This window comes from Centruroides sculpturatus, unplaced genomic scaffold (genome assembly GCF_000671375.1).
Source record: "Centruroides sculpturatus isolate CEXI.00-Female unplaced genomic scaffold, Cexi_2.0 scaffold101, whole genome shotgun sequence".
NCBI classification, from domain to species: domain Eukaryota; kingdom Metazoa; phylum Arthropoda; class Arachnida; order Scorpiones; family Buthidae; genus Centruroides; species Centruroides sculpturatus.
In genome coordinates this window covers 579950-605025 of record NW_019384361.1, presented here as the reverse complement: position 1 = coordinate 605025, position 25076 = coordinate 579950, and the positions used below count along the sequence as shown (strand labels likewise).

The 25076-nt window shown below is 29.0% G+C and overlaps 2 protein-coding genes across 2 annotated transcripts in view; both read left to right on the top strand.

The window, feature by feature from the left end:
- Positions 1–13886, top strand: part of LOC111641192 — a 40389-nt gene extending 26503 nt beyond the window's left edge. The window contains exons 8-19 of the mRNA XM_023387324.1: positions 1421–1456; positions 2871–2900; positions 9015–9056; positions 9143–9184; positions 9260–9304; positions 9364–9402; positions 9483–9515; positions 9591–9623; positions 9716–9760; positions 9840–9884; positions 13310–13390; positions 13535–13886. Coding sequence (XP_023243092.1) covers positions 1421–1456; positions 2871–2900; positions 9015–9056; positions 9143–9184; positions 9260–9304; positions 9364–9402; positions 9483–9515; positions 9591–9623; positions 9716–9760; positions 9840–9884; positions 13310–13390; positions 13535–13600 — 537 coding nt within the window. The 3' untranslated portion in view covers positions 13601–13886. The remainder of the gene's footprint in view (positions 1–1420; positions 1457–2870; positions 2901–9014; positions 9057–9142; positions 9185–9259; positions 9305–9363; positions 9403–9482; positions 9516–9590; positions 9624–9715; positions 9761–9839; positions 9885–13309; positions 13391–13534) is intronic.
- A 5270-nt stretch (positions 13887–19156) lies between these two features.
- LOC111641198 lies at positions 19157–24171 on the top strand. The gene is made up of 10 exons (XM_023387336.1): positions 19157–19610; positions 19697–19738; positions 19815–19859; positions 19919–19957; positions 20038–20070; positions 20146–20178; positions 20271–20315; positions 20395–20439; positions 23866–23946; positions 24091–24171. Exons 1-10 carry the CDS (start codon positions 19602–19604, stop codon positions 24154–24156), a joined length of 438 nt encoding a protein of 145 aa, XP_023243104.1. The 5' UTR covers positions 19157–19601; the 3' UTR covers positions 24157–24171.
- The last annotated feature ends 905 nt before the right edge of the window (positions 24172–25076 follow it).

The following is a 25076-nucleotide window of genomic DNA, read 5'->3' as shown; positions in this document are numbered from 1 at the left end:
AAGTAGGGATACGTTCCGTAATTTTCTAAAATCGCATAAAACCAAAACAACGAGTTAAAATTAACTTAAAACCGCATAAAAAAGTTTGCAGAAATTAAAAGAAATAGGCTGCTTAATAAATTACTTCGAATGTCTGAAAGAAATTCATATAAAAGCTTAAAATAAACTTGTATTCAAACTTAATTCAGTTTATTTTATTGAAAAGTAATACAAGGGGAATCCCCGAATTGCAAAAGCTCACTATAAAAACAAATCACTAACATCTGGATGTGAAGAGTTAATTAAAATTTTAACCTCGCCCGAGTTAACTCGGGAAGGTTATATAGCGTTACATAAAACACGGTCCTTAAGACCTTTTTGAATATTTTTTTTGAATTTTTGGAATGTTTTTTTAAGTCTCCAAATTTTTAAAAAATATTTAAAAATATACGGCCAGCTAGTGTTCACCCTACTTTAAACCCTTGTCCTCCCGCAACGTCTATGAGAATGCCCCGGAAAATCCAACTCCAGCTGTGTTCAAGGTCATCCAGATGTGTAAACAATGACTCATCGGTGTTATATTTCACAGAAGGGCAAGGCAAAGGAAGTTAAACTTTGAAGCTTTTTCTTCAAAATTAACGCATTTCTTTCGTTTTTTTCAGTTTTAAGTATTTTTTATGTTTAATTACATTTATATCAAAAATTGCTAGGAATTAAAGCGATTAAAATAGATCTAGCTGTCCTTTACATCCATAAACGTTATATGTCAGTGGAACAAATGGAGTGAGCTTTGAGCGTTCCACGATTTTTGGAGACTGTCTATACGCGGGCTTCCTAAACAAGCCTATATATATGTTTGTCAAGAAATTTTTGGATGAAATACAAACCGCACAACTTCAAAATCGCATAAAAATATTCCGCATAAAAAGAGACCTTACAGTATATAAGATTTTCATCTGATTTGTCAGTTATAATTACATAAGACGATATTCGAACGTAGATCGTAATCTCTGATATTTGAATCATAATTTTGCAAAATTACTAGTCTAAAAAGGCAGTCTTTTCCGACTTATTTTGACTAATGGTATTCAACCAGTTAACGCGTTCGTACCTATAAAAATTATACTGTAAAATATTAAAGTTGTGATTAGTTAAGGTATATTACGACATCGCGTAAGTTGTGACGCCTCGTCTCTGTATCTGCCATCACATTGAATTATGACCTCGTAGCCGTCTTGAGTCCCGATTGGTCGAAAGTGAGCATGTGATATAATTTCAACTCGATCGATCGGAGGACGCCATTCGGGTCGTGTGGTACGTTTCGATCAATCGGGCGCCAGTATCATGAGTTCGACATTTCCGACTTCTGATAATGTGATTTTTCTGCGAAATGATAAAATGTACCTCAATTTAAATTTATTTTATTTTTCTGTAATTTCAGAACACGGAATATTCCAAAGAAATTTTGGATCTTTATGTAAGTAATCACATTCGATCATAATTATTTAACAAAAGAAAAATTTTCTTAATCTACGTTCTAATATTATGTGTAAAAAGATAATTTTATGTTGCTTCTTCACTGTTGCAGGAGATCTTCCACCTACCGCCCCCGAAGCCTATTTATCTGGCCCATGTAGCTCATTTTTACCGATACGTTTTATCATCAACATTTGAATTGTAAAAATTCAAATGGTTAATTAATAACGAGTTATTTATTAATTAATAATTAGTTAATTAACTAATTTAAAGCTATTTAAACTTTTACAAATCTCCCTCCGGAAGAAAATTTTAAAAGTTTAAGAAGTTTTCATGAGGGATATTTTTTAATTTTTGTCCAAGTACAGTACTTATGAGAAAAAAATCCTTTCGATAGTAAAGTATAATAGAAACCCACCCATACGCGGTTTCAGGTTTACATCATTGGCAATCCAAAAAAAATGAAAAATACGTAAAATAAAAATTCTTAACTGCGTGCCATTTTTCAGGATTCATGAAGTCTCTCAGAATCTCGCTTAGACACATTCGTTCTGGGAAAGCGTTACTGCGATTCATTCCTTTGTTTTTCACTAAACTCTAGGATCCACCTCGCTCTTTTCCTCGAAATTTCCCCAATTGCGAATAATTTAACTGCTGTGAGGAAAGTGTGGATATTGAGGAATTGGCGGATATTTGCAGACATGTTATGAAATAAATTGAAAACACTGAAAATTTTTATTACAAATATATTATACGGGTATATTAATATCTTTCGAGGGAGTATTGTGGAGAAGGTCTACTGGCAGCTATGTTGTCCGGAGTTCTCGCTTGTAACGTGTCTTGTCGGCGTGTTATCAATAATGCTTCTGTCTCATTTATGCAAATTACTTTGCAAAATGAGAGAGAGAAAGAGTATTAAAACTTTTAAATGTTATTTTCGTGATTTACGTTATCGTGTCATTTATTGTTAGTAGAGTGTTTGTTTGTCCTATTTATATAAAAATGTGTCATACTTATGTTAGTATAGGAAATGCAGTTTGTATTTTATGCAAATTTCCGCTTACGCGAGGAATCTTGGAATGTATTGATCGCATTTAGATGGGCCCTACTGTATATAAAATCAAAATATTGTTCGACCAATATCTAAAGGAGGTTTCAATAGCGGGTTGCCATAAAATTTATCCCAAATTTTTGATGACCTTTCAAAAACGCAATTGCAAATTTTTCATTGATTTGTGTCCGTTGTTATTCCGTAATAAAACTACAGGTATCTTAATTTCAACAGTCTTTTGTACTTGATCTCTGGACTTGTCTTTACAGCTCACAGAATCCTCAGAAAAAGGTTGAAGATATCTGCAATAGTGAAATTTATTATTTGATTTAATTATGACTATTATATTCAAATTTATTTACAGGAAGAACTGGGATGTGGAAATGCCACTGAAGTGAGTTATAAATTGCATTTTCCATTATTTAAATGAAATTATTTAATTAATTACATACGGTATATTAGGGAAATTGCCTCACGATTTGTAAAATTACATAGGTCTAATTAAAATTTAATATTTATAATATATTATCTATTAAATAATCAAATTATATTTTTATAGACATATAAATTTTAAAAATTAAAGTTAACAAAAAAAATTATATGGTTTTTAAAGCAGAATATACAGCGTTTTTGCTTTTTCTCTAGTAATTGGCTATCGAAAGTATTCATAAATTTTATTTACAATACAATACACAAAAATTCTTCAATGTAATATTTAATAAAATATTGATGTAATGATATGATGTGTGTTGCCTTTCGTACAATATTGTATTATCGGTAGGCTATAAAAAGAGTAATTTTCATCATTTAAAAATAACTCTGAATAGATTCATAAAATGAAGGTTTAAAATGAAAACAAATGATTACAATATAATATATAAACAGTGACGATAAAGAGAGTAAACAAGAATAAGAAATTAATGCGAAATTTTTAGAGGGTAAAAGAACGAAACTGGATTTTTCGTATGATCAGAGAAGAGAGCCTACTCAAATGCTCTTTAAGGAATGGGGTGATCGTCAGAAGAAAGAGAGGAAGGAAAAGAATTAAGGTGATAGATGACCTGAAGGAAGGAATGAGCTACAAGGACCTAAAATCGAAAGCAGACAGGGAAGTATGGAGGATAAGATGGTGTTCTAAGAAGCTGCTCGCTACGACAGAACACCGAACAAGAACGATGTAACAGCCAAAATAAATATGATAAAACATGCTGTAAATATAGTAAAATATCAAATCTGTAGCCAAAACTAATAGCAAAAAGTTTTTATTTTAGCCATTCTTAAAACAATTATAAAATATATCTCGATGTTTTGGGCATGCCCCGTATATGTAATATATGTACTGTACAAATCTAGATTAGAAACTAAACTCGATAAAATTAGTACATAGAATCTCAAATATCTAAAAAAAATATATGTAACACTCAATTAATACAAAAACTCTTTGAAATTGATTACAAAGTTTTACATCTTAAATAACGGCAAAACACCGAAGAAGAAAGGCGATAATGTTTAAAATTAAACGTGTTTCTCTCTCTCACAAGATGCATGCATAATACAGGATGATCGTAATTAGAGGTGTTAAACTATTGGAAAAACAACATTTATTATACCCGTATATACTGTACCGAGTTTACTGTTTCGATTTCTGCAAATTTAAAGCCGCTACGGGAAAATTTGTGCTGCTGCTCCGTTAATGTACATGCTACGTATGTGAATTTCAATATAAAACGAGTCACGAAACGTTTTTCGCAATTCTTCGGTAAGTAGACAGTCACAGTGCTCACTTTATCCGATCTTGCGTTTCTTTTATCAACAAAACAGCGACATAACGAAAACAATAAGTAATTTCTGCGCTTAAAAGGTTTACTAAGAGGTCCTTCGACTATTGCGTTTTGAGAAGACTGGGACTTTCTCTGTGAAATCGGGACAGGGTCGCAAACCGATTGCACGTCTGAGAACAAAAGACGTTACTACTGCAGTAGCGAAGAACGAAATGGAAAATTCTCGTGGCAGCAGTAGTGCAATATCACGCAATTAGACATGCCTTACACGACGGTGTGGAAATTTTTGACAGAAATCTTGCTTTTTTCTACACAAGATATACAATAGTCAAGGATTGGTTTCTGGTGATAATGATAAACCGAAAACATTTGCGATAATATTCGTAGTTCAAATGATCACATGGTCTTGGCAAATTTTGTAGATCGACAAGCTTATTTGTGTACACTTACAACTTGTAGTTGGTTTGAAAAATATTCACATCAAATTCCATTAGTAGTAGTGGTTTGAATAGCACTGATCACAAAATTAATTTTTCAATGAAATTGTTTTCAGATTTGTAGAGTAAATTAAGATTACAAATAATTTTTAAAAGTAATAGTTTTATTTTCAATACTGGAATTATTTTCCCGGTTGATATTTATTATAAAAATTTGTGGAGTAAATTAAATTAAGCTTACAAATAATAAATGCCGGTATATAATAAATGTACAGTACGTTTTCACCATATCTGTTTTTAAATATTTTATAAAATAAAACTTTTCTACAGATAGTTTAGATTCTAAACCATCTGTAGAAAATTTTCAAATTATAAACGATAATCTCACAATTTTTAAAATGAAGAAACCTAATTTAACTTTAGACAAACCTATTTATATAGGTTTTTGCATATCAGAATTAAGCAAATTACACATATATATATGAAACATTTTATAAAATATTTAAAAACAGATATGGTGAAAACGTACATTTATTATTAATGTAGCCTATACAGACACGGATTCTCTAACACTTCGAATTTATACAAACGAGAGGATTTTAAATCGTTTACAGATATTTTTGATTTTAGAAATTATTCCCAAACTCACAAATTATATAACGAAACGAACAAAAATAAATTAGGATATTTTAAGGACGAAATGCTGTCGAAACCGATAATTGAATTTTGTTTTCTAAAACCAAAAATATATTCTTTTATTTTTGATAAACAAAATACAAAAATCGCTAAGGGAATTTAAAAATCTGTTGTAAAACATTTAATCATGATAAATATAAAGAAATTTTATTCAATAGAAAACTATTAAGACATCGGCAATACAGAACAAAAAGCAAAAATCATGTAGTAACAATATATTTACAAAATACAATTTTTCTTTCCTCATTTTACGATAAAAAATTCATTCTAGATAATGGAATAGACTTACTGTCGTTTGGTCATTACAGTTTTTATTTTTAATTTTTGCAGATTTTGTGGTATTATCATCATCATACCAATATGGGTTTGTGATAGCCCATAAAAAATACGGTAGTGATAAGGTTTTGAGCGCTCATTTTCTCTAATGTGTGTCTTAAATTACTTACTTTAAATTAATTACTTTAAGACACACATTAGAGAAAAACGAGCGCTCAAAAACATTAACACTACCGAAAACTATTGAAAAAGCCATACCCAATAGAGAAATAAATATAATCAACCTAAAAATATTAAAGGAAGCAATCAAATATAAATATATAGCAATTACCAAACTAAAAAAGAAACTCAAGAAACTAGGTATTAAACAAGATATTAACTTAGAAAGATCTGAAAAGGGAAAATCGGATAATTACGAGGATAAGAAAATTTCACGAGTAAGCAAAAGATTTTGAATACCCGGGCTACGAGAAATCAAAAAGTGGAAAGATAACTTACAAGTTAGTGCTAAATAAAACTGACGTAGAGATACCAAGAAATATACTAAAAATACTGCAAAATGGATTGGACTTTAACGGCCCAAACCGTTGGAACAAACTAGACATCATATCACACCTAGATTATATATGCAGTAAAGTAACCCCCCAGAGGATTACAACGATATAAAAATAGAAATTAGCAACAAACTAAAAAATTATTTAAAAATCGAAAATAGAGGTAAGAAAATTACTGAAAAATCGTACGTCAAGCATAGAGATAGAATAGAAAATTTACAAACCTACTTTGAAGCAAATGACATAGATATCATAAAAGCAAATAAATCAAAACAGATTATCATATCAAGAGTGGATCCAAATCAAAAAATCAAAAATGGTTAATAATGGGTCTTTTAGAAAACTACCAATAGACCCAAAATAAGTCATTACGACACATATTCAATATGAACTCAAGAAACGAATAAATAAGCAAGTTAAATTAAACAACATAAAAAAAGAAGATAAACAGTATATATTAGTAAACGAAAATAGCAGAACCCCTAAGCTAAACATACAACTAAAAACACATAAACCAGGCGAACAAATAAGACCCATCGTCGACTTCAAAAATTCAGTCCTATATAATTTAGAAAAATACTTAAAATAAAAATTACAAAAGTATAAAAATTCGGAATACTCCATCAAACACGCAGATGAACTTATACATGACATGGAAAATATAACGATGAACAAAAATTACAGACTTGCAAGCCTAGATATTGTAAACATGTACCCTTCGATAACCTGGAATCGAATAGAAAGTATTCTAAAAAAGATTGAAACAAAAGAAGATTCAAACATCCCACAGTACATAAAAGAAAACATATTCAATATGGAGTATGAAAAAATCGTGAACAGAACAAGTTCACTACAGAAGAAGAAAAAACATCTCAATGAACTGCGAACTAAATTCCTGTTAAACGGCTATCCACAACGAATAATAAATAACTGGGAAAGTAAAATCAACAACAATAGGCTGAAAAGTAAACAAAACAAAGAAAAACAGAGTAAGATACATATCCTTCCCCTACATTCGTGACTTCTTTGAACAGATAAATAAAAGTTTCGATAAAATAAATATAAAACTAGCTCCAACTTATAACAACTTGCAAAAAAGAATCCGGAAGGCTAAACCTGGCATAAATAAACAACCAGATAAATACAACACTACTGAAGTCGTTTATAAAATACCCTGCACATGTGAACTACCAAACGCATATATTGGAGAAACAAAACGAAGATTAGAAACAAGATTAAAAGAACACACCGCGGATTTGAAATATAATAGAATCAACTCCGTTTTTTACGAACATTGCACAACTCATAACAGAATATAGATAAGAATGACGTTATAATAGTACACAAGGAAAAAATTGGTACTAAAGAAAATTTAAGGAAAGCTACAAAATTACTACAGACAAAAATAATATTAACGAGAATCTAAGTATAGAAATTCATAAAAACTGGCTACAACTATTATAATAGAACGTTTATACAGTCGTAGGTGGGGCTGTGTGTGGCACTCTGGGTGTGAGATGTTTCACGTTACGAGGCATGCGGGGGAAGCCGTCAAGTCGGAAGGGAATGGAAGGGGAGTGGGAAGACGTAGTGCGGAAGGTGCCTGACAGATGTCCACAAGATACAACCTATGTAACAGACTGAAGACGGGCGAAAGCCCGAAACGCGTATCTATTGATATATGGATTAAAAGTTGATGATGAAATTATTTGCCAAGTGTCAATAAATTCACCAAGTCATTATATATACCTCTTAAGAATAAATTTCTGTATAACCAATCAAAATACCTTAATATTTTAGCTATTTTCAGATCCTTTCTAGGATGTGAAAATAGCTAAAATATTAGAAAATTAACGTATTTTGACCGGTTGTATTATGATTAAAGAAACAGAATAGAATAATAGTATAGATTGCAGATCATGAAGAAGAAAAGACTCTCGATCTGGATCAGAGATACAGAGATGCTCCAAAACTTCGTCTTTTTGGCACTGCTACAGAGAAGTTGTCCACACGCCACAAACTTTATGCAAGACGGTGTACTCCCACGTATTGGCTTAAATGTGCAAGCCTTATTGCTACATTTTTCACACCAGAGAATGATTAGACGATCATTTCGAACGTCACGGATCGCCAGCCCTACCCCACGTGACTTTTGGTTTTAAAACCATCTAAAGAGGCTCGTTTATCGAGGAAATATTGTAAACCTAACCCTTTTAAAAGACAATTGCACGGGGTCAGTTGCATTTCGCGTGTTGTGCATCGAATGCAGCTTTCAGAGCATGGAGGTGGTGTTTGGTGTAATCAATTTTACATTTCACATCTGTAATTGAAATAAAATTATTGCATTTTGTTTCTTAATTCTCAAAATTCGTCAGAAAACGTAAGATGCTCATAGATGCACACTAAGAGGACAACAGTGCCAAATTTTGCCCAAGCTGAATTTCAAAATAAAATTTGTTTGCAGGAACTGAATACTTTAGTCAGTAGGTATACCAAGTTTGGTTAGGTTTATTCAACATTAATCTAATAATTTTTTGCACAGAACACCAGACTTACTCCTTAATTACGATCACCATATACTTGGATAAGTGTATTATTTTTAGTCCAGTCATAAATTCAAAAAGTTGATATACTAATCGATATAAGATACTTAGAAACAAAAATCTATTGACGTAAATTTGAAAATCTCATTTGTTTTAAAATAAGTATTTTATAATAATAAAACGTTTTTTACAATGCATTAAATATACTGGTAATTTTACAGATACCAGCTATCGACAACGATAATGCCGTGGCAATGGAAAAAGTAACACAAATATTTATATTAATTTTTTAAAGCATATTATTTTTTTATATTTAAAAATATAACTTAATGTTTCTATTTTTCCATAGACAAATAAGTCTACTTTAAATGATTTATTGAAAAAAATGCAAGTATGTAATGTACTTTTTTCTTTCTTTTTACATCTTTATTACTATAAGCCTTAAATATTTTAACGTTTATTTTAGGCACGAGTAAAGAGAAAGGCTTCTAAACCCCGCACATTTTCTGGTGTAAGTATAAATAGCTCTTTGAATTCATAAAATAAATCTCAATAAACTTTTTATTCTAGATAAGATCATCGTCGTTTTTTAGATCTTCGTATCGAAAAGTGAGTTAAATTTTGAAGTTTTTATATTCAAAATACTTTATAATATAGTAATTCTCTAATTAATTATTTTATGTATTTAGTATCAATTTAATTCGGGCTACAAATATTCGAGGGTAAGGAAAAAAACTCTTTTTTAATGTAAATTCGATTAATCTAATATTATAATAAATATTTTTTTCGTCTTAAAGCTGGGAGATTCTAAAGGTCAAATGTATGCGTACGTAAGTATTCTAAAAGCAAGAAAAATTATTTAGAATGTTCTTAAAGAATTATTATTGCGCTTTTTTAAATAAAAAATAATTTATTTTTTCAGAAATATAACGGTCGTTATTATTACAGAAATGGAGCTCACGGAAATGTTGGTTAAAAAAAAAAAATTTGTTTTTAAATATGGCATAAATATAAATTTTTAAAATATTTTATTTTTATGTTGGCAGATAATATTTTCAACAAGAATACTTAAAGCAGGTTCCTATCGATACGTAAGTTGAATTGCATTTTACTTTCCCGGCTGTTATGTATACATAGTAAAAGAAAATATTGAAATCCTATCAAATTTGACCTTCCGAATTTTTTACAAATTTCCATATTTTGAGACTCCTGAACCCAAAATAGCAAAAAAAAAAAAAACAATTTGTATAGTATGTGTGTGTTGTCGTCTATTTCGTTTAATATCAATGGATGGGGTAATGATTAAAAAACGAAATTTGGTATGATAACTTGTGTATAGGGTAGACTGGTGCTATTAAATTATGGTATTTAAAGATCAAGGGGTTAATAAATACTTTTTTATATAAGTAAAATAATTATAATAAGTTTTAATTTAAAAATTTGGTACATATTATCGCTATTTGTAATGCAGACTAACATACTTGAGATTATAATACAGAAAAGTGTAATTTCGGAAAAACAGACTCAAAATAACATTAAATCAAAATATATGTATACAGATTGACCATTTTAATCAATTCACTGAAATTACCTGAAAAATATGCATTCCATGAAAAAATTCATTAAACCAGAAATCTTACAGTTTAAGAAGGCCACAAGACGAGACTATAGGTTTTCTCACAGATGGTACTACAATCGTTTTGTTTTTTTTTTTTTATTCGTGTACAGCAACGCGACAATGAGCGATCTGCCGAAGGGAAAAGTCTCCCGGAAGGACTTTCTATGGGAAACTGGCCCCTATTTAGGTGTTACTAACATGAAGAAAACTACTACAATCGGTGAAAACAGGGTCAGTTTCATTTTCTTAAATTGTAACCCACATTTTTTTCGATATTATGATTCTGCATTAAAAACAAACTTTTTATCTAAAACATTTTTTTCGAAAGATGCACCAAAGAAAAAGTTTAAAGTTTTTACACGGCCGTCATGGTATACGCATGAATCTGTGGATGTCTGTGAAGTTCAATAAAGAAAGGAGAAAAATTCTACAACGTTTATCTTAGGATCATTAGAAACTATTATTATTTGATGGAATGAAGATCAACATTTTTTCTTTATCACAAGCTAGATGTTTTTTTTTTTACAAAAAAAATTTTTCTGATTGGAATAAAGTAATTTGACACTAGAGGTAGACGTTAGGCGCCATCTCTTTTATACAAAAATTTTTCTTTTTGTATAAAAGTCGTACTTATATTTATTATATTAATATTAGATAATCGTTGGCCATGTAAAACTTAATATTTTTACTTAAAATTTATTATGTAATTGTGGTAAGAACACCAGATGATGCTTTTATCATTTTTGCATTTTAACTACGGAGGCAGTAGCCTAAAAAGGTCGTCTCCGTGAGTATTTGTGATTTTTATGAACTGCTGATGATGCGAACAACAAAAGAAATGACTGAAACAATTTTTTATTTGTAAAAAACGCGTACTTATATTTATTATATTAACAAGCTAGATGGTTTAACATGCTGTTTGCACTGATTTTGTATCAGTTCATTATTTGAAGAAAAAGATTGATATCACTAAATTATAATCTTTTCTTAATGAATGTTAGCATTTTTCTTATTTTTTTTTCCATTAAACTACACAGATATCCGTAGAATTAACGCGTGTACAGTGTGGCGGCCACGTAAAATTTTAAATGCTCATAACTTTGGTGCATTTTTCGAAAAATGTTTTAGCTAAGTTTGTTTTTGATATAGAATCATAATATCCAATAAAAACCGTAAATTTTCATTTAAGAAAATGAAACAGATCCTGTTTTTATCGATTGTAGTACTATCTGTGAGGAAACCGATAGCTCCAGCTTGAGGCTTCTTCAACTCAATGATTTTTTTTTATTTCGTAGGATGCGTATTTTTCGAGTTATTTTAGTGAAATGATTAAAATGGACTACCCAATATATTTAGATTATATTAATAAGTAATTTTACACTCTGTTGTAGCATTTAACGAAAAGATTTTACATAAGAAAATGTGCACTTCAAAAAGATATTTTTTCAATTATTATCATAAAGAGTTTACGATTGATGGTTAAAAGTTCACAAATTAGCGAATGTCATGCAATAACAAAAGAAAAGTTTTCGCGATTTATTCAAAACTATTCACGAAACATGCAATTTTAAATAGAATAAAAGCGAATGATTTTATATATTTAAAAAACTTTTCAATAAATTTAAGAAAAACTATTATTTCCAGGATTTTTTTAAATAATGGATACCGTAAAATGTACCCATTCTAAAATAATCACATTGTACAGTATGTCTGAACAAGGCGTATTTTTACCGCCATATATTCTACAGCTGAATCACATCAAAGAATGTTTCTCAGTATTAAAAACAGATATTATAAATCCAACAACAACAGAGCTCTTTCTAAATACCTTCGATCTTATCAATATAATCCACAAAATGAACAGAAAAATTGATATTCACAGCTTTTATGTGAGTATGAGGGAAATGCTGCAAAAAACACGTTATGGCTTACCTCTGTTGTAACCTGGTTACCAATGAGACAATTCATTTATTAAAACGTCAGTAAAATAAAAACTTTAGTCAAATAATTTGTAGCGTATTTTTTATATTGTATATGCGTTTATTACGGTATATTCCTTGATTATGATCAATATTACCAATCTAAAAGTCTTTATCTCTGCATTGTATATTGTTATACATCCTAGTAATAAAATGTATATTAAAGGATACCTGCTAGAGTTTCTCATTTCCCGGCCTTTGGTTATCCCGGGGTTTCAAGAAAATACAATTTTGTGTTCCAAGATATCATTAATTATATTCGAAATATATTGCAAAATAATACATTAATTAATTATACTTTCTATTAGCAAAATTTCCTCGACATAACTCAAAATAAAGAAAAAATAAACTATAACGAATTTGTGGTATTTCCCGGAATAAGAATTTCTCAGGGAAATTTAAATGGTTAAAAACATCCCGGGGATCCGAGGGTTTCTTTCCTGGGATATTGAGATTCCAGTAGATAAACATCAATATCTGAGATGTCACAGGAAGTGAAACAATCGAACTTAAATCAGAAGTAATATTATTGAAACCGCGATAATAGTTTATCTTAGATTTATTAAAAAGTTTTCTTTAAATGTGAAATCAGTCGTCTCTATTCTACATAATATCGCTTGTTTCGTAAAAAGTTTTGACTGAATTGCGAAAACTTTTCTTTTGTTATTATACGACGTTGCAAATTCATGAACTTTTAATTGTCAATCGTAAAATCTGTGTCGATTCGTGAAATCTTTGCAATGAGAATAATTGCAATAATCTTACTTGTTAGTTTACAAATGCTTTTTTTCTTTCGTGAAATATTTTCTTTAAATGTTGCAACGGAGCGTAAATCGAAATAAAATTTTAAAAATGTTAATTACATTTTTACTTAGGAGTTATTTATCTAAATAACTAACATCCTTTTATACCGAAACAGCTAACGAGAGACTCAGCAGAAACCTTAAAATCTAAATTGAAGATAATTGCTTTTATCTCTGTAATTGCAATTATACTCGAGGTAATGCTAATAAATTGATTTCATTTAAAATAATTTATAAATTTAAATCTTAACTGTTATTAAAGTTTATTAATTCTTATTAAAACTTACACAAAAGTTTTGTTTTTATTATATAAAAATAATATATTTCATTTTTTTTAATAGAGTGCCGGACTGGTTTCTTACTTTAAAAGTGATTATATCAAACTTAATCGAGTGGAAATACTGTAATTAATTTCGTTTGCAGAAATTGTTGCTTATTATTGTTTTTTAAAATTATATATATTAATTATCTAATTTATTTTTATTTCTTTTATTTGATCAAAATTATAAAAAATAATTAATTTATTATATTTCTGAATATAAACCTCTCGAATCTACGTAATTAGCACCTTTTAAATATCAAGACAGAAGGTTAAAATTTTCGGGACATATCAAATTTAGATGACAATGCATTTTATTATTGTCATACGGTGGCTCCATGTCCACCATATTCCCCACTCTGAAACACAATAAAAATAACCAATTGTAAAATTCTATTATGATGTGTGTGTATGTGTATGAATGCACCGTAGTGATGTATATTGTAGGGTGACTCCACTTCCGCCACATCCAACACAGTCTCGAATAACATGATCAATAAAAGCATGTTTTAAAACTTTTTAAAATACAATAAAATTATTCTTTTTATTATCTGAATAAAACTCGTTCTTTTATATTTAATATCAAAGAATTTCCGTAGCGTAAAAATTGTTTCCAGATTTAAATTTTTGTAAAATTTGAATTTAAAAGAATGTATTTTTTAACGTTTAATTTTCAAATTGGCAAGACAAAGGTTTTTAACTTATTAAAATATCAGAATAACGATGTCTTATAGAAATACTGTAAAATCCCGTTAATCCGGCATCGTCGGGACTGACGCGGCGACGGTTTATCGAATATGCTGCTTTATCGAACGGCGGAAATTTTTCCGGATTTTTCGTTCTCCTGGATATAATTCTGATATTTTTGCGTGTAAAACTGTACATAATAGAGACTGTACAAATTCGTCTGTTGTGTTAATACATAAGAACGGGCGTCCGAAGTATGAACCAAAGTTGTACAAACCGATAAGCCATTGCCTATCGTGGGGAAAATATTAGACAGAATCTCGTCAGACCGAGTCTATTACCATCTAAAGCGGAGAGAGCTACTACACTCACAACAATATGGGCACCGCCCAGACACGTCATTCTGCACAGCACTACACTGGGCAGTGAGACTGGTTCACCAAACCGCCAGCAGGAAACGTCTCATCTCGATGGATGTTGTGAAAGCTTTCGANTCTGATTGGAATAAAGTAATTTGACACTAGAGGTAGACGTTAGGCGCCATCTCTTTTATACAAAAATTTTTCTTTTTGTATAAAAGTCGTACTTATATTTATTATATTAATATTAGATAATCGTTGGCCATGTAAAACTTAATATTTTTACTTAAAATTTATTATGTAATTGTGGTAAGAACACCAGATGATGCTTTTATCATTTTTGCATTTTAACTACGGAGGCAGTAGCCTAAAAAGGTCGTCTCCGTGAGTATTTGTGATTTTTATGAACTGCTGATGATGCGAACAACAAAAGAAATGACTGAAACAATTTTTTATTTGTAAAAAACGCGTACTTATATTTATTATATTAACAAGCTAGATGGTTTAACATGCTGTTTGCACTAATTTTGTATCAGTTCATTATTTGAAGAAAAAGATTGATATCACTAAATTATAATCTTTTCTTAATGAATGTTAGCATTTTTCTTATTTTTTTTTCCATTAAACTACACAGATATCCGTAGAATTAACGCGTGTACAGTGTGGCGGCCACGTAAAATTTTAAATGCTCATAACTTTGGTGCATTTTTCGAAAAATGTTTTAGCTAAGTTTGTTTTTGATATAGAATCATAATATCCAATAAAAATCGTAAATTTTCATTTAAGAAAATGAAACAGATCCTGTTTTTATCGATTGTAGTACTATCTGTGAGGAAACCGATAGCTCCAGCTTGAGGCTTCTTCAACTCAATGATTTTTTTTTATTTCGTAGGATGCGTATTTTTCGAGTTATTTTAGTGAAATGATTAAAATGGACTACCCAATATATTTAGATTATATTAATAAGTAATTTTACACTCTGTTGTAGCATTTAACGAAAAGATTTTACATAAGAAAATGTGCACTTCAAAAAGATATTTTTTCAATTATTATCATAAAGAGTTTACGATTGATGGTTAAAAGTTCACAAATTAGCGAATGTCATGCAATAACAAAAGAAAAGTTTTCGCGATTTATTCAAAACTATTCACGAAACATGCAATTTTAAATAGAATAAAAGCGAATGATTTTATATATTTAAAAAACTTTTCAATAAATTTAAGAAAAACTATTATTTCCAGGATTTTTTTAAATAATGGATACCGTAAAATGTACCCATTCTGAAATAATCACATTGTACAGTATGTCTGAACAAGGCGTATTTTTACCGCCATATATTCTACAGCTGAATCACATCAAAGAATGTTTCTCAATATTAAAAACAGATATTATAAATCCAACAACAACAGAGCTCTTTCTAAATACCTTCGATCTTATCAATATAATCCACAAAATGAACAGAAAAATTGATATTCACAGCTTTTATGTGAGTATGAGGGAAATGCTGCAAAAAACACGTTATGGCTTACCTCTGTTGTAACCTGGTTACCAATGAGACAATTCATTTATTAAAACGTCAGTAAAATAAAAACTTTAGTCAAATAATTTGTAGCGTATTTTTTATATTGTATATGCGTTTATTACGGTATATTCCTTGATTATGATCAATATTACCAATCTAAAAGTCTTTATCTCTGCATTGTATATTGTTATACATCCTAGTAATAAAATGTATATTAAAGGATACCTGCTAGAGTTTCTCATTTCCCGGCCTTTGGTTATCCCGGGGTTTCAAGAAAATACAATTTTGTGTTCCAAGATATCATTAATTATATTCGAAATATATTGCAAAATAATACATTAATTAATTATACTTTCTATTAGCAAAATTTCCTCGACATAACTCAAAATAAAGAAAAAATAAACTATAACGAATTTGTGGTATTTCCCGGAATAAGAATTTCTCAGGGAAATTTAAATGGTTAAAAACATCCCGGGGATCCGAGGGTTTCTTTCCTGGGATATTGAGATTCCAGTAGAGAAACATCAATATCTGAGATGTCACAGGAAGTGAAACAATCGAACTTAAATCAGAAGTAATATTATTGAAACCGCGATAATAGTTTATCTTAGATTTATTAAAAAGTTTTCTTTAAATGTGAAATCAGTCGTCTCTATTCTACATAATATCGCTTGTTTCGTAAAAAGTTTTGACTAAATTGCGAAAACTTTTCTTTTGTTATTATACGACGTTGCAAATTCATGAACTTTTAATTGTCAATCGTAAAATCTGTGTCGATTCGTGAAATCTTTGCAATGAGAATAATTGCAATAATCTTACTTGTTAGTTTACAAATGCTTTTTTTCTTTCGTGAAATCTTTTCTTTAAATGTTGCAACGGAGCGTAAATCGAAATAAAATTTTAAAAATGCTAATTACATTTTTACTTAGGAGTTATTTATCTAAATAACTAACATCCTTTTATACCGAAACAGCTAACGAGAGACTCAGCAGAAACCTTAAAATCTAAATTGAAGATAATTGCTTTTATCTCTGTAATTGCAATTATACTCGAGGTAATGCTAATAAATTGATTTCATTTAAAATAATTTATAAATTTAAATCTTAACTGTTATTAAAGTTTATTAATTCTTATTAAAACTTACACAAAAGTTTTGTTTTTATTATATAAAAATAATATATTTCATTTTTTTTAATAGAGTGCCGGACTGGTTTCTTACTTTAAAAGTGATTATATCAAACTTAATCGAGTGGAAATACTGTAATTAATTTCGTTTGCAGAAATTGTTGCTTATTATTGTTTTTTAAAATTATATATATTAATTATCTAATTTATTTTTATTTCTTTTATTTGATCAAAATTATAAAAAATAATTAATTTATTATATTTCTGAATATAAACCTCTCGAATCTACGTAATTAGCACCTTTTAAATATCAAGACAGAAGGTTAAAATTTTCGGGACATATCAAATTTAGATGACAATGCATTTTATTATTGTCATACGGTGGCTCCATGTCCACCATATTCCCCACTCTGAAACACAATAAAAATAACCAATTGTAAAATTCTATTATGATGTGTGTGTATGTGTATGAATGCACCGTAGTGATGTATATTGTAGGGTGACTCCACTTCCGCCACATCCAACACAGTCTCGAATAACATGATCAATAAAAGCATGTTTTAAAACTTTTTAAAATATTTTATTTTTATGTTGGCAGATAATATTTTCAACAAGAATACTTAAAGCAGGTTCCTATCGATACGTAAGTTGAATTGCATTTTACTTTCCCGGCTGTTATGTATACATAGTAAAAGAAAATATTGAAATCCTATCAAATTTGACCTTCCGAATTTTTTACAAATTTCCATATTTTGAGACTCCTGAACCCAAAATAGCAAAAAAAAAAAAAAACAATTTGTATAGTATGTGTGTGTTGTCGTCTATTTCGTTTAATATCAATGGATGGGGTAATGATTAAAAAACGAAATTTGGTATGATAACTTGTGTATAGGGTAGACTGGTGCTATTAAATTATGGTATTTAAAGATCAAGGGGTTAATAAATACTTTTTTATATAAGTAAAATAATTATAATAAGTTTTAATTTAAAAATTTGGTACATATTATCGCTATTTGTAATGCAGACTAACATACTTGAGATTATAATACAGAAAAGTGTAATTTCGGAAAAACAGACTCAAAATAACATTAAATCAAAATATATGTATACAGATTGACCATTTTAATCAATTCACTGAAATTACCTGAAAAATATGCATTCCATGAAAAAATTCATTAAACCAGAAATCTTACAGTTTAAGAAGGCCACAAGACGAGACTATAGGTTTTCTCACAGATGGTACTACAATCGTTTTGTTTTTTTTTTTTTATTCGTGTACAGCAACGCGACAATGAGCGATCTGCCGAAGGGAAAAGTCTCCCGGAAGGACTTTCTATGGGAAACTGGCCCCTATTTAGGTGTTACTAACATGAAGAAAACTACTACAATCGGTGAAAACAGGGTCAGTTTCATTTTCTTAAATTGTAACCCACATTTTTTTCGATATTATGATTCTGCATTAAAAACAAACTTTTTATCTAAAACATTTTTTTCGAAAGATGCACCAAAGAAAAAGTTTAAAGTTTTTACACGGCCGTCATGGTATACGCATGAATCTGTGGATGTCTGTGAAGTTCAATAAAGAAAGGAGAAAAATTCTACAACGTTTATCTTAGGATCATTAGAAACTATTATTATTTGATGGAATGAAGATCAACATTTTTTCTTTATCACAAGCTAGATGTTTTTTTTTTTACAAAAAAAATTTTTCTGATTGGAATAAAGTAATTTGACACTAGAGGTAGACGTTAGGCGCCATCTCTTTTATACAAAAATTTTTCTTTTTGTATAAAAGTCGTACTTATATTTATTATATTAATAAGATGCTCATAGATGCACACTAAGAGGACAACAGTGCCAAATTTTGCCCAAGCTGAATTTCAAAATAAAATTTGTTTGCAGGAACTGAATACTTTANTCTGTAATTGAAATAAAATTATTGCATTTTGTTTCTTAATTCTCAAAATTCGTCAGAAAACGTAAGATGCTCATAGATGCACACTAAGAGGACAACAGTGCCAAATTTTGCCCAAGCTGAATTTCAAAATAAAATTTGTTTGCAGGAACTGAATACTTTAGTCAGTAGGTATACCAAGTTTGGTTAGGTTTATTCAACATTAATCTAATAATTTTTTGCACAGAACACCAGACTTACTCCTTAATTACGATCACCATATACTTGGATAAGTGTATTATTTTTAGTCCAGTCATAAATTCAAAAAGTTGATATACTAATCGATATAAGATACTTAGAAACAAAAATCTATTGACGTAAATTTGAAAATCTCATTTGTTTTAAAATAAGTATTTTATAATAATAAAACGTTTTTTACAATGCATTAAATATACTGGTAATTTTACAGATACCAGCTATCGACAACGATAATGCCGTGGCAATGGAAAAAGTAACACAAATATTTATATTAATTTTTTAAAGCATATTATTTTTTTATATTTAAAAATATAACTTAATGTTTCTATTTTTCCATAGACAAATAAGTCTACTTTAAATGATTTATTGAAAAAAATGCAAGTATGTAATGTACTTTTTTTCTTTCTTTTTACATCTTTATTACTATAAGCCTTAAATATTTTAACGTTTATTTTAGGCACGAGTAAAGAGAAAGGCTTCTAAACCCCGCACATTTTCTGGTGTAAGTATAAATAGCTCTTTGAATTCATAAAATAAATCTCAATAAACTTTTTATTCTAGATAAGATCATCGTCGTTTTTTAGATCTTCGTATCGAAAAGTGAGTTAAATTTTGAAGTTTTTATATTCAAAATACTTTATAATATAGTAATTCTCTAATTAATTATTTTATGTATTTAGTATCAATTTAATTCGGGCTACAAATATTCGAGGGTAAGGAAAAAAACTCTTTTTTAATGTAAATTCGATTAATCTAATATTATAATAAATATTTTTTTCGTCTTAAAGCTGGGAGATTCTAAAGGTCAAATGTATGCGTACGTAAGTATTCTAAAAGCAAGAAAAATTATTTAGAATGTTCTTAAAGAATTATTATTGCGCTTTTTTAAATAAAAAATAATTTATTTTTTCAGAAATATAACGGTCGTTATTATTACAGAAATGGAGCTCACGGAAATGTTGGTTAAAAAAAAAAAATTTGTTTTTAAATATGGCATAAATATAAATTTTTAAAATATTTTATTTTTATGTTGGCAGATAATATTTTCAACAAGAATACTTAAAGCAGGTTCCTATCGATACGTAAGTTGAATTGCATTTTACTTTCCCGGCTGTTATGTATACATAGTAAAAGAAAATATTGAAATCCTATCAAATTTGACCTTCCGAATTTTTTACAAATTTCCATATTTTGAGACTCCTGAACCCAAAATAGCAAAAAAAAAAAAAAACAATTTGTATAGTATGTGTGTGTTGTCGTCTATTTCGTTTAATATCAATGGATGGGGTAATGATTAAAAAACGAAATTTGGTATGATAACTTGTGTATAGGGTAGACTGGTGCTATTAAATTATGGTATTTAAAGATCAAGGGGTTAATAAATACTTTTTTATATAAGTAAAATAATTATAATAAGTTTTAATTTAAAAATTTGGTACATATTATCGCTATTTGTAATGCAGACTAACATACTTGAGATTATAATACAGAAAAGTGTAATTTCGGAAAAACAGACTCAAAATAACATTAAATCAAAATATATGTATACAGATTGACCATTTTAATCAATTCACTGAAATTACCTGAAAAATATGCATTCCATGAAAAAATTCATTAAACCAGAAATCTTACAGTTTAAGAAGGCCACAAGACGAGACTATAGGTTTTCTCACAGATGGTACTACAATCGTTTTGTTTTTTTTTTTTTATTCGTGTACAGCAACGCGACAATGAGCGATCTGCCGAAGGGAAAAGTCTCCCGGAAGGACTTTCTATGGGAAACTGGCCCCTATTTAGGTGTTACTAACATGAAGAAAACTACTACAATCGGTGAAAACAGGGTCAGTTTCATTTTCTTAAATTGTAACCCACATTTTTTTCGATATTATGATTCTGCATTAAAAACAAACTTTTTATCTAAAACATTTTTTTCGAAAGATGCACCAAAGAAAAAGTTTAAAGTTTTTACACGGCCGTCATGGTATACGCATGAATCTGTGGATGTCTGTGAAGTTCAATAAAGAAAGGAGAAAAATTCTACAACGTTTATCTTAGGATCATTAGAAACTATTATTATTTGATGGAATGAAGATCAACATTTTTTCTTTATCACAAGCTAGATGTTTTTTTTTTTACAAAAAAAATTTTTCTGATTGGAATAAAGTAATTTGACACTAGAGGTAGACGTTAGGCGCCATCTCTTTTATACAAAAATTTTTCTTTTTGTATAAAAGTCGTACTTATATTTATTATATTAATATTAGATAATCGTTGGCCATGTAAAACTTAATATTTTTACTTAAAATTTATTATGTAATTGTGGTAAGAACACCAGATGATGCTTTTATCATTTTTGCATTTTAACTACGGAGGCAGTAGCCTAAAAAGGTCGTCTCCGTGAGTATTTGTGATTTTTATGAACTGCTGATGATGCGAACAACAAAAGAAATGACTGAAACAATTTTTTATTTGTAAAAAACGCGTACTTATATTTATTATATTAACAAGCTAGATGGTTTAACATGCTGTTTGCACTAATTTTGTATCAGTTCATTATTTGAAGAAAAAGATTGATATCACTAAATTATAATCTTTTCTTAATGAATGTTAGCATTTTTCTTATTTTTTTTTCCATTAAACTACACAGATATCCGTAGAATTAACGCGTGTACAGTGTGGCGGCCACGTAAAATTTTAAATGCTCATAACTTTGGTGCATTTTTCGAAAAATGTTTTAGCTAAGTTTGTTTTTGATATAGAATCATAATATCCAATAAAAATCGTAAATTTTCATTTAAGAAAATGAACTAGACCCTGTTTTTATCGATTGTAGTACTATCTGTGAGGAAACCGATAGCTCCAGCTTGAGGCCTCTTCAACTCAATGATTTTTTTTTATTTCGTAGGATGCGTATTTTTCGAGTTATTTTAGTGAAATGATTAAAATGGACTACCCAATATATTTAGATTATATTAATAAGTAATTTTACACTCTGTTGTAGCATTTAACGAAAAGATTTTACATAAGAAAATGTGCACTTCAAAAAGATATTTTTTCAATTATTATCATAAAGAGTTTACGATTGATGGTTAAAAGTTCACAAATTAGCGAATGTCATGCAATAACAAAAGAAAAGTTTTCGCGATTTATTCAAAACTATTCACGAAACATGCAATTTTAAATAGAATAAAAGCGAATGATTTTATATATTTAAAAAACTTTTCAATAAATTTAAGAAAAACTATTATTTCCAGGATTTTTTTAAATAATGGATACCGTAAAATGTACCCATTCTAAAATAATCACATTGTACAGTATGTCTGAACAAGGCGTATTTTTACCGCCATATATTCTACAGCTGAATCACATCAAAGAATGTTTCTCAGTATTAAAAACAGATATTATAAATCCAACAACAACAGAGCTCTTTCTAAATACCTTCGATCTTATCAATATAATCCACAAAATGAACAGAAAAATTGATATTCACAGCTTTTATGTGAGTATGAGGGAAATGCTGCAAAAAACACGTTATGGCTTACCTCTGTTGTAACCTGGTTACCAATGAGACAATTCATTTATTAAAACGTCAGTAAAATAAAAACTTTAGTCAAATAATTTGTAGCGTATTTTTTATATTGTATATGCGTTTATTACGGTATATTCCTTGATTATGATCAATATTACCAATCTAAAAGTCTTTATCTCTGCATTGTATATTGTTATACATCCTAGTAATAAAATGTATATTAAAGGATACCTGCTAGAGTTTCTCATTTCCCGGCCTTTGGTTATCCCGGGGTTTCAAGAAAATACAATTTTGTGTTCCAAGATATCATTAATTATATTCGAAATATATTGCAAAATAATACATTAATTAATTATACTTTCTATTAGCAAAATTTCCTCGACATAACTCAAAATAAAGAAAAAATAAACTATAACGAATTTGTGGTATTTCCCGGAATAAGAATTTCTCAGGGAAATTTAAATGGTTAAAAACATCCCGGGGATCCGAGGGTTTCTTTCCTGGGATATTGAGATTCCAGTAGAGAAACATCAATATCTGAGATGTCACAGGAAGTGAAACAATCGAACTTAAATCAGAAGTAATATTATTGAAACCGCGATAATAGTTTATCTTAGATTTATTAAAAAGTTTTCTTTAAATGTGAAATCAGTCGTCTCTATTCTACATAATATCGCTTGTTTCGTAAAAAGTTTTGACTGAATTGCGAAAACTTTTCTTTTGTTATTATACGACGTTGCAAATTCATGAACTTTTAATTGTCAATCGTAAAATCTGTGTCGATTCGTGAAATCTTTGCAATGAGAATAATTGCAATAATCTTACTTGTTAGTTTACAAATGCTTTTTTTCTTTCGTGAAATATTTTCTTTAAATGTTGCAACGGAGCGTAAATCGAAATAAAATTTTAAAAATGCTAATTACATTTTTACTTAGGAGTTATTTATCTAAATAACTAACATCCTTTTATACCGAAACAGCTAACGAGAGACTCAGCAGAAACCTTAAAATCTAAATTGAAGATAATTGCTTTTATCTCTGTAATTGCAATTATACTCGAGGTAATGCTAATAAATTGATTTCATTTAAAATAATTTATAAATTTAAATCTTAACTGTTATTAAAGTTTATTAATTCTTATTAAAACTTACACAAAAGTTTTGTTTTTATTATATAAAAATAATATATTTCATTTTTTTTAATAGAGTGCCGGACTGGTTTCTTACTTTAAAAGTGATTATATCAAACTTAATCGAGTGGAAATACTGTAATTAATTTCGTTTGCAGAAATTGTTGCTTATTATTGTTTTTTAAAATTATATATATTAATTATCTAATTTATTTTTATTTCTTTTATTTGATCAAAATTATAAAAAATAATTAATTTATTATATTTCTGAATATAAACCTCTCGAATCTACGTAATTAGCACCTTTTAAATATCAAGACAGAAGGTTAAAATTTTCGGGACATATCAAATTTAGATGACAATGCATTTTATTATTGTCATACGGTGGCTCCATGTCCACCATATTCCCCACTCTGAAACACAATAAAAATAACCAATTGTAAAATTCTATTATGATGTGTGTGTATGTGTATGAATGCACCGTAGTGATGTATATTGTAGGGTGACTCCACTTCCGCCACATCCAACACAGTCTCGAATAACATGATCAATAAAAGCATGTTTTAAAACTTTTTAAAATACAATAAAATTATTCTTTTTATTATCTGAATAAAACTCGTTCTTTTATATTTAATATCAAAGAATTTCCGTAGCGTAAAAATTGTTTCCAGATTTAAATTTTTGTAAAATTTGAATTTAAAAGAATGTATTTTTTAACGTTTAATTTTCAAATTGGCAAGACAAAGGTTTTTAACTTATTAAAATATCAGAATAACGATGTCTTATAGAAATACTGTAAAATCCCGTTAATCCGGCATCGTCGGGACTGACGCGGCGACGGTTTATCGAATATGCTGCTTTATCGAACGGCGGAAATTTTTCCGGATTTTTCGTTCTCCTGGATATAATTCTGATATTTTTGCGTGTAAAACTGTACATAATAGAGACTGTACAAATTCGTCTGTTGTGTTAATACATAAGAACGGGCGTCCGAAGTATGAACCAAAGTTGTACAAACCGATAAGCCATTGCCTATCGTGGGGAAAATATTAGACAGAATCT

Excerpts from the sequence above, each read along its gene's own strand:
- LOC111641198 (XM_023387336.1), top strand. Across the intron at positions 19,958-20,037 it reads TTAGATCTTCGTATCGAAAA|TATCAATTTAATTCGGGCTA; the intron begins GTGAGTTAAATT and ends TTATGTATTTAG. Across the intron at positions 23,947-24,090 it reads TAATTGCAATTATACTCGAG|AGTGCCGGACTGGTTTCTTA; the intron begins GTAATGCTAATA and ends TTTTTTTAATAG.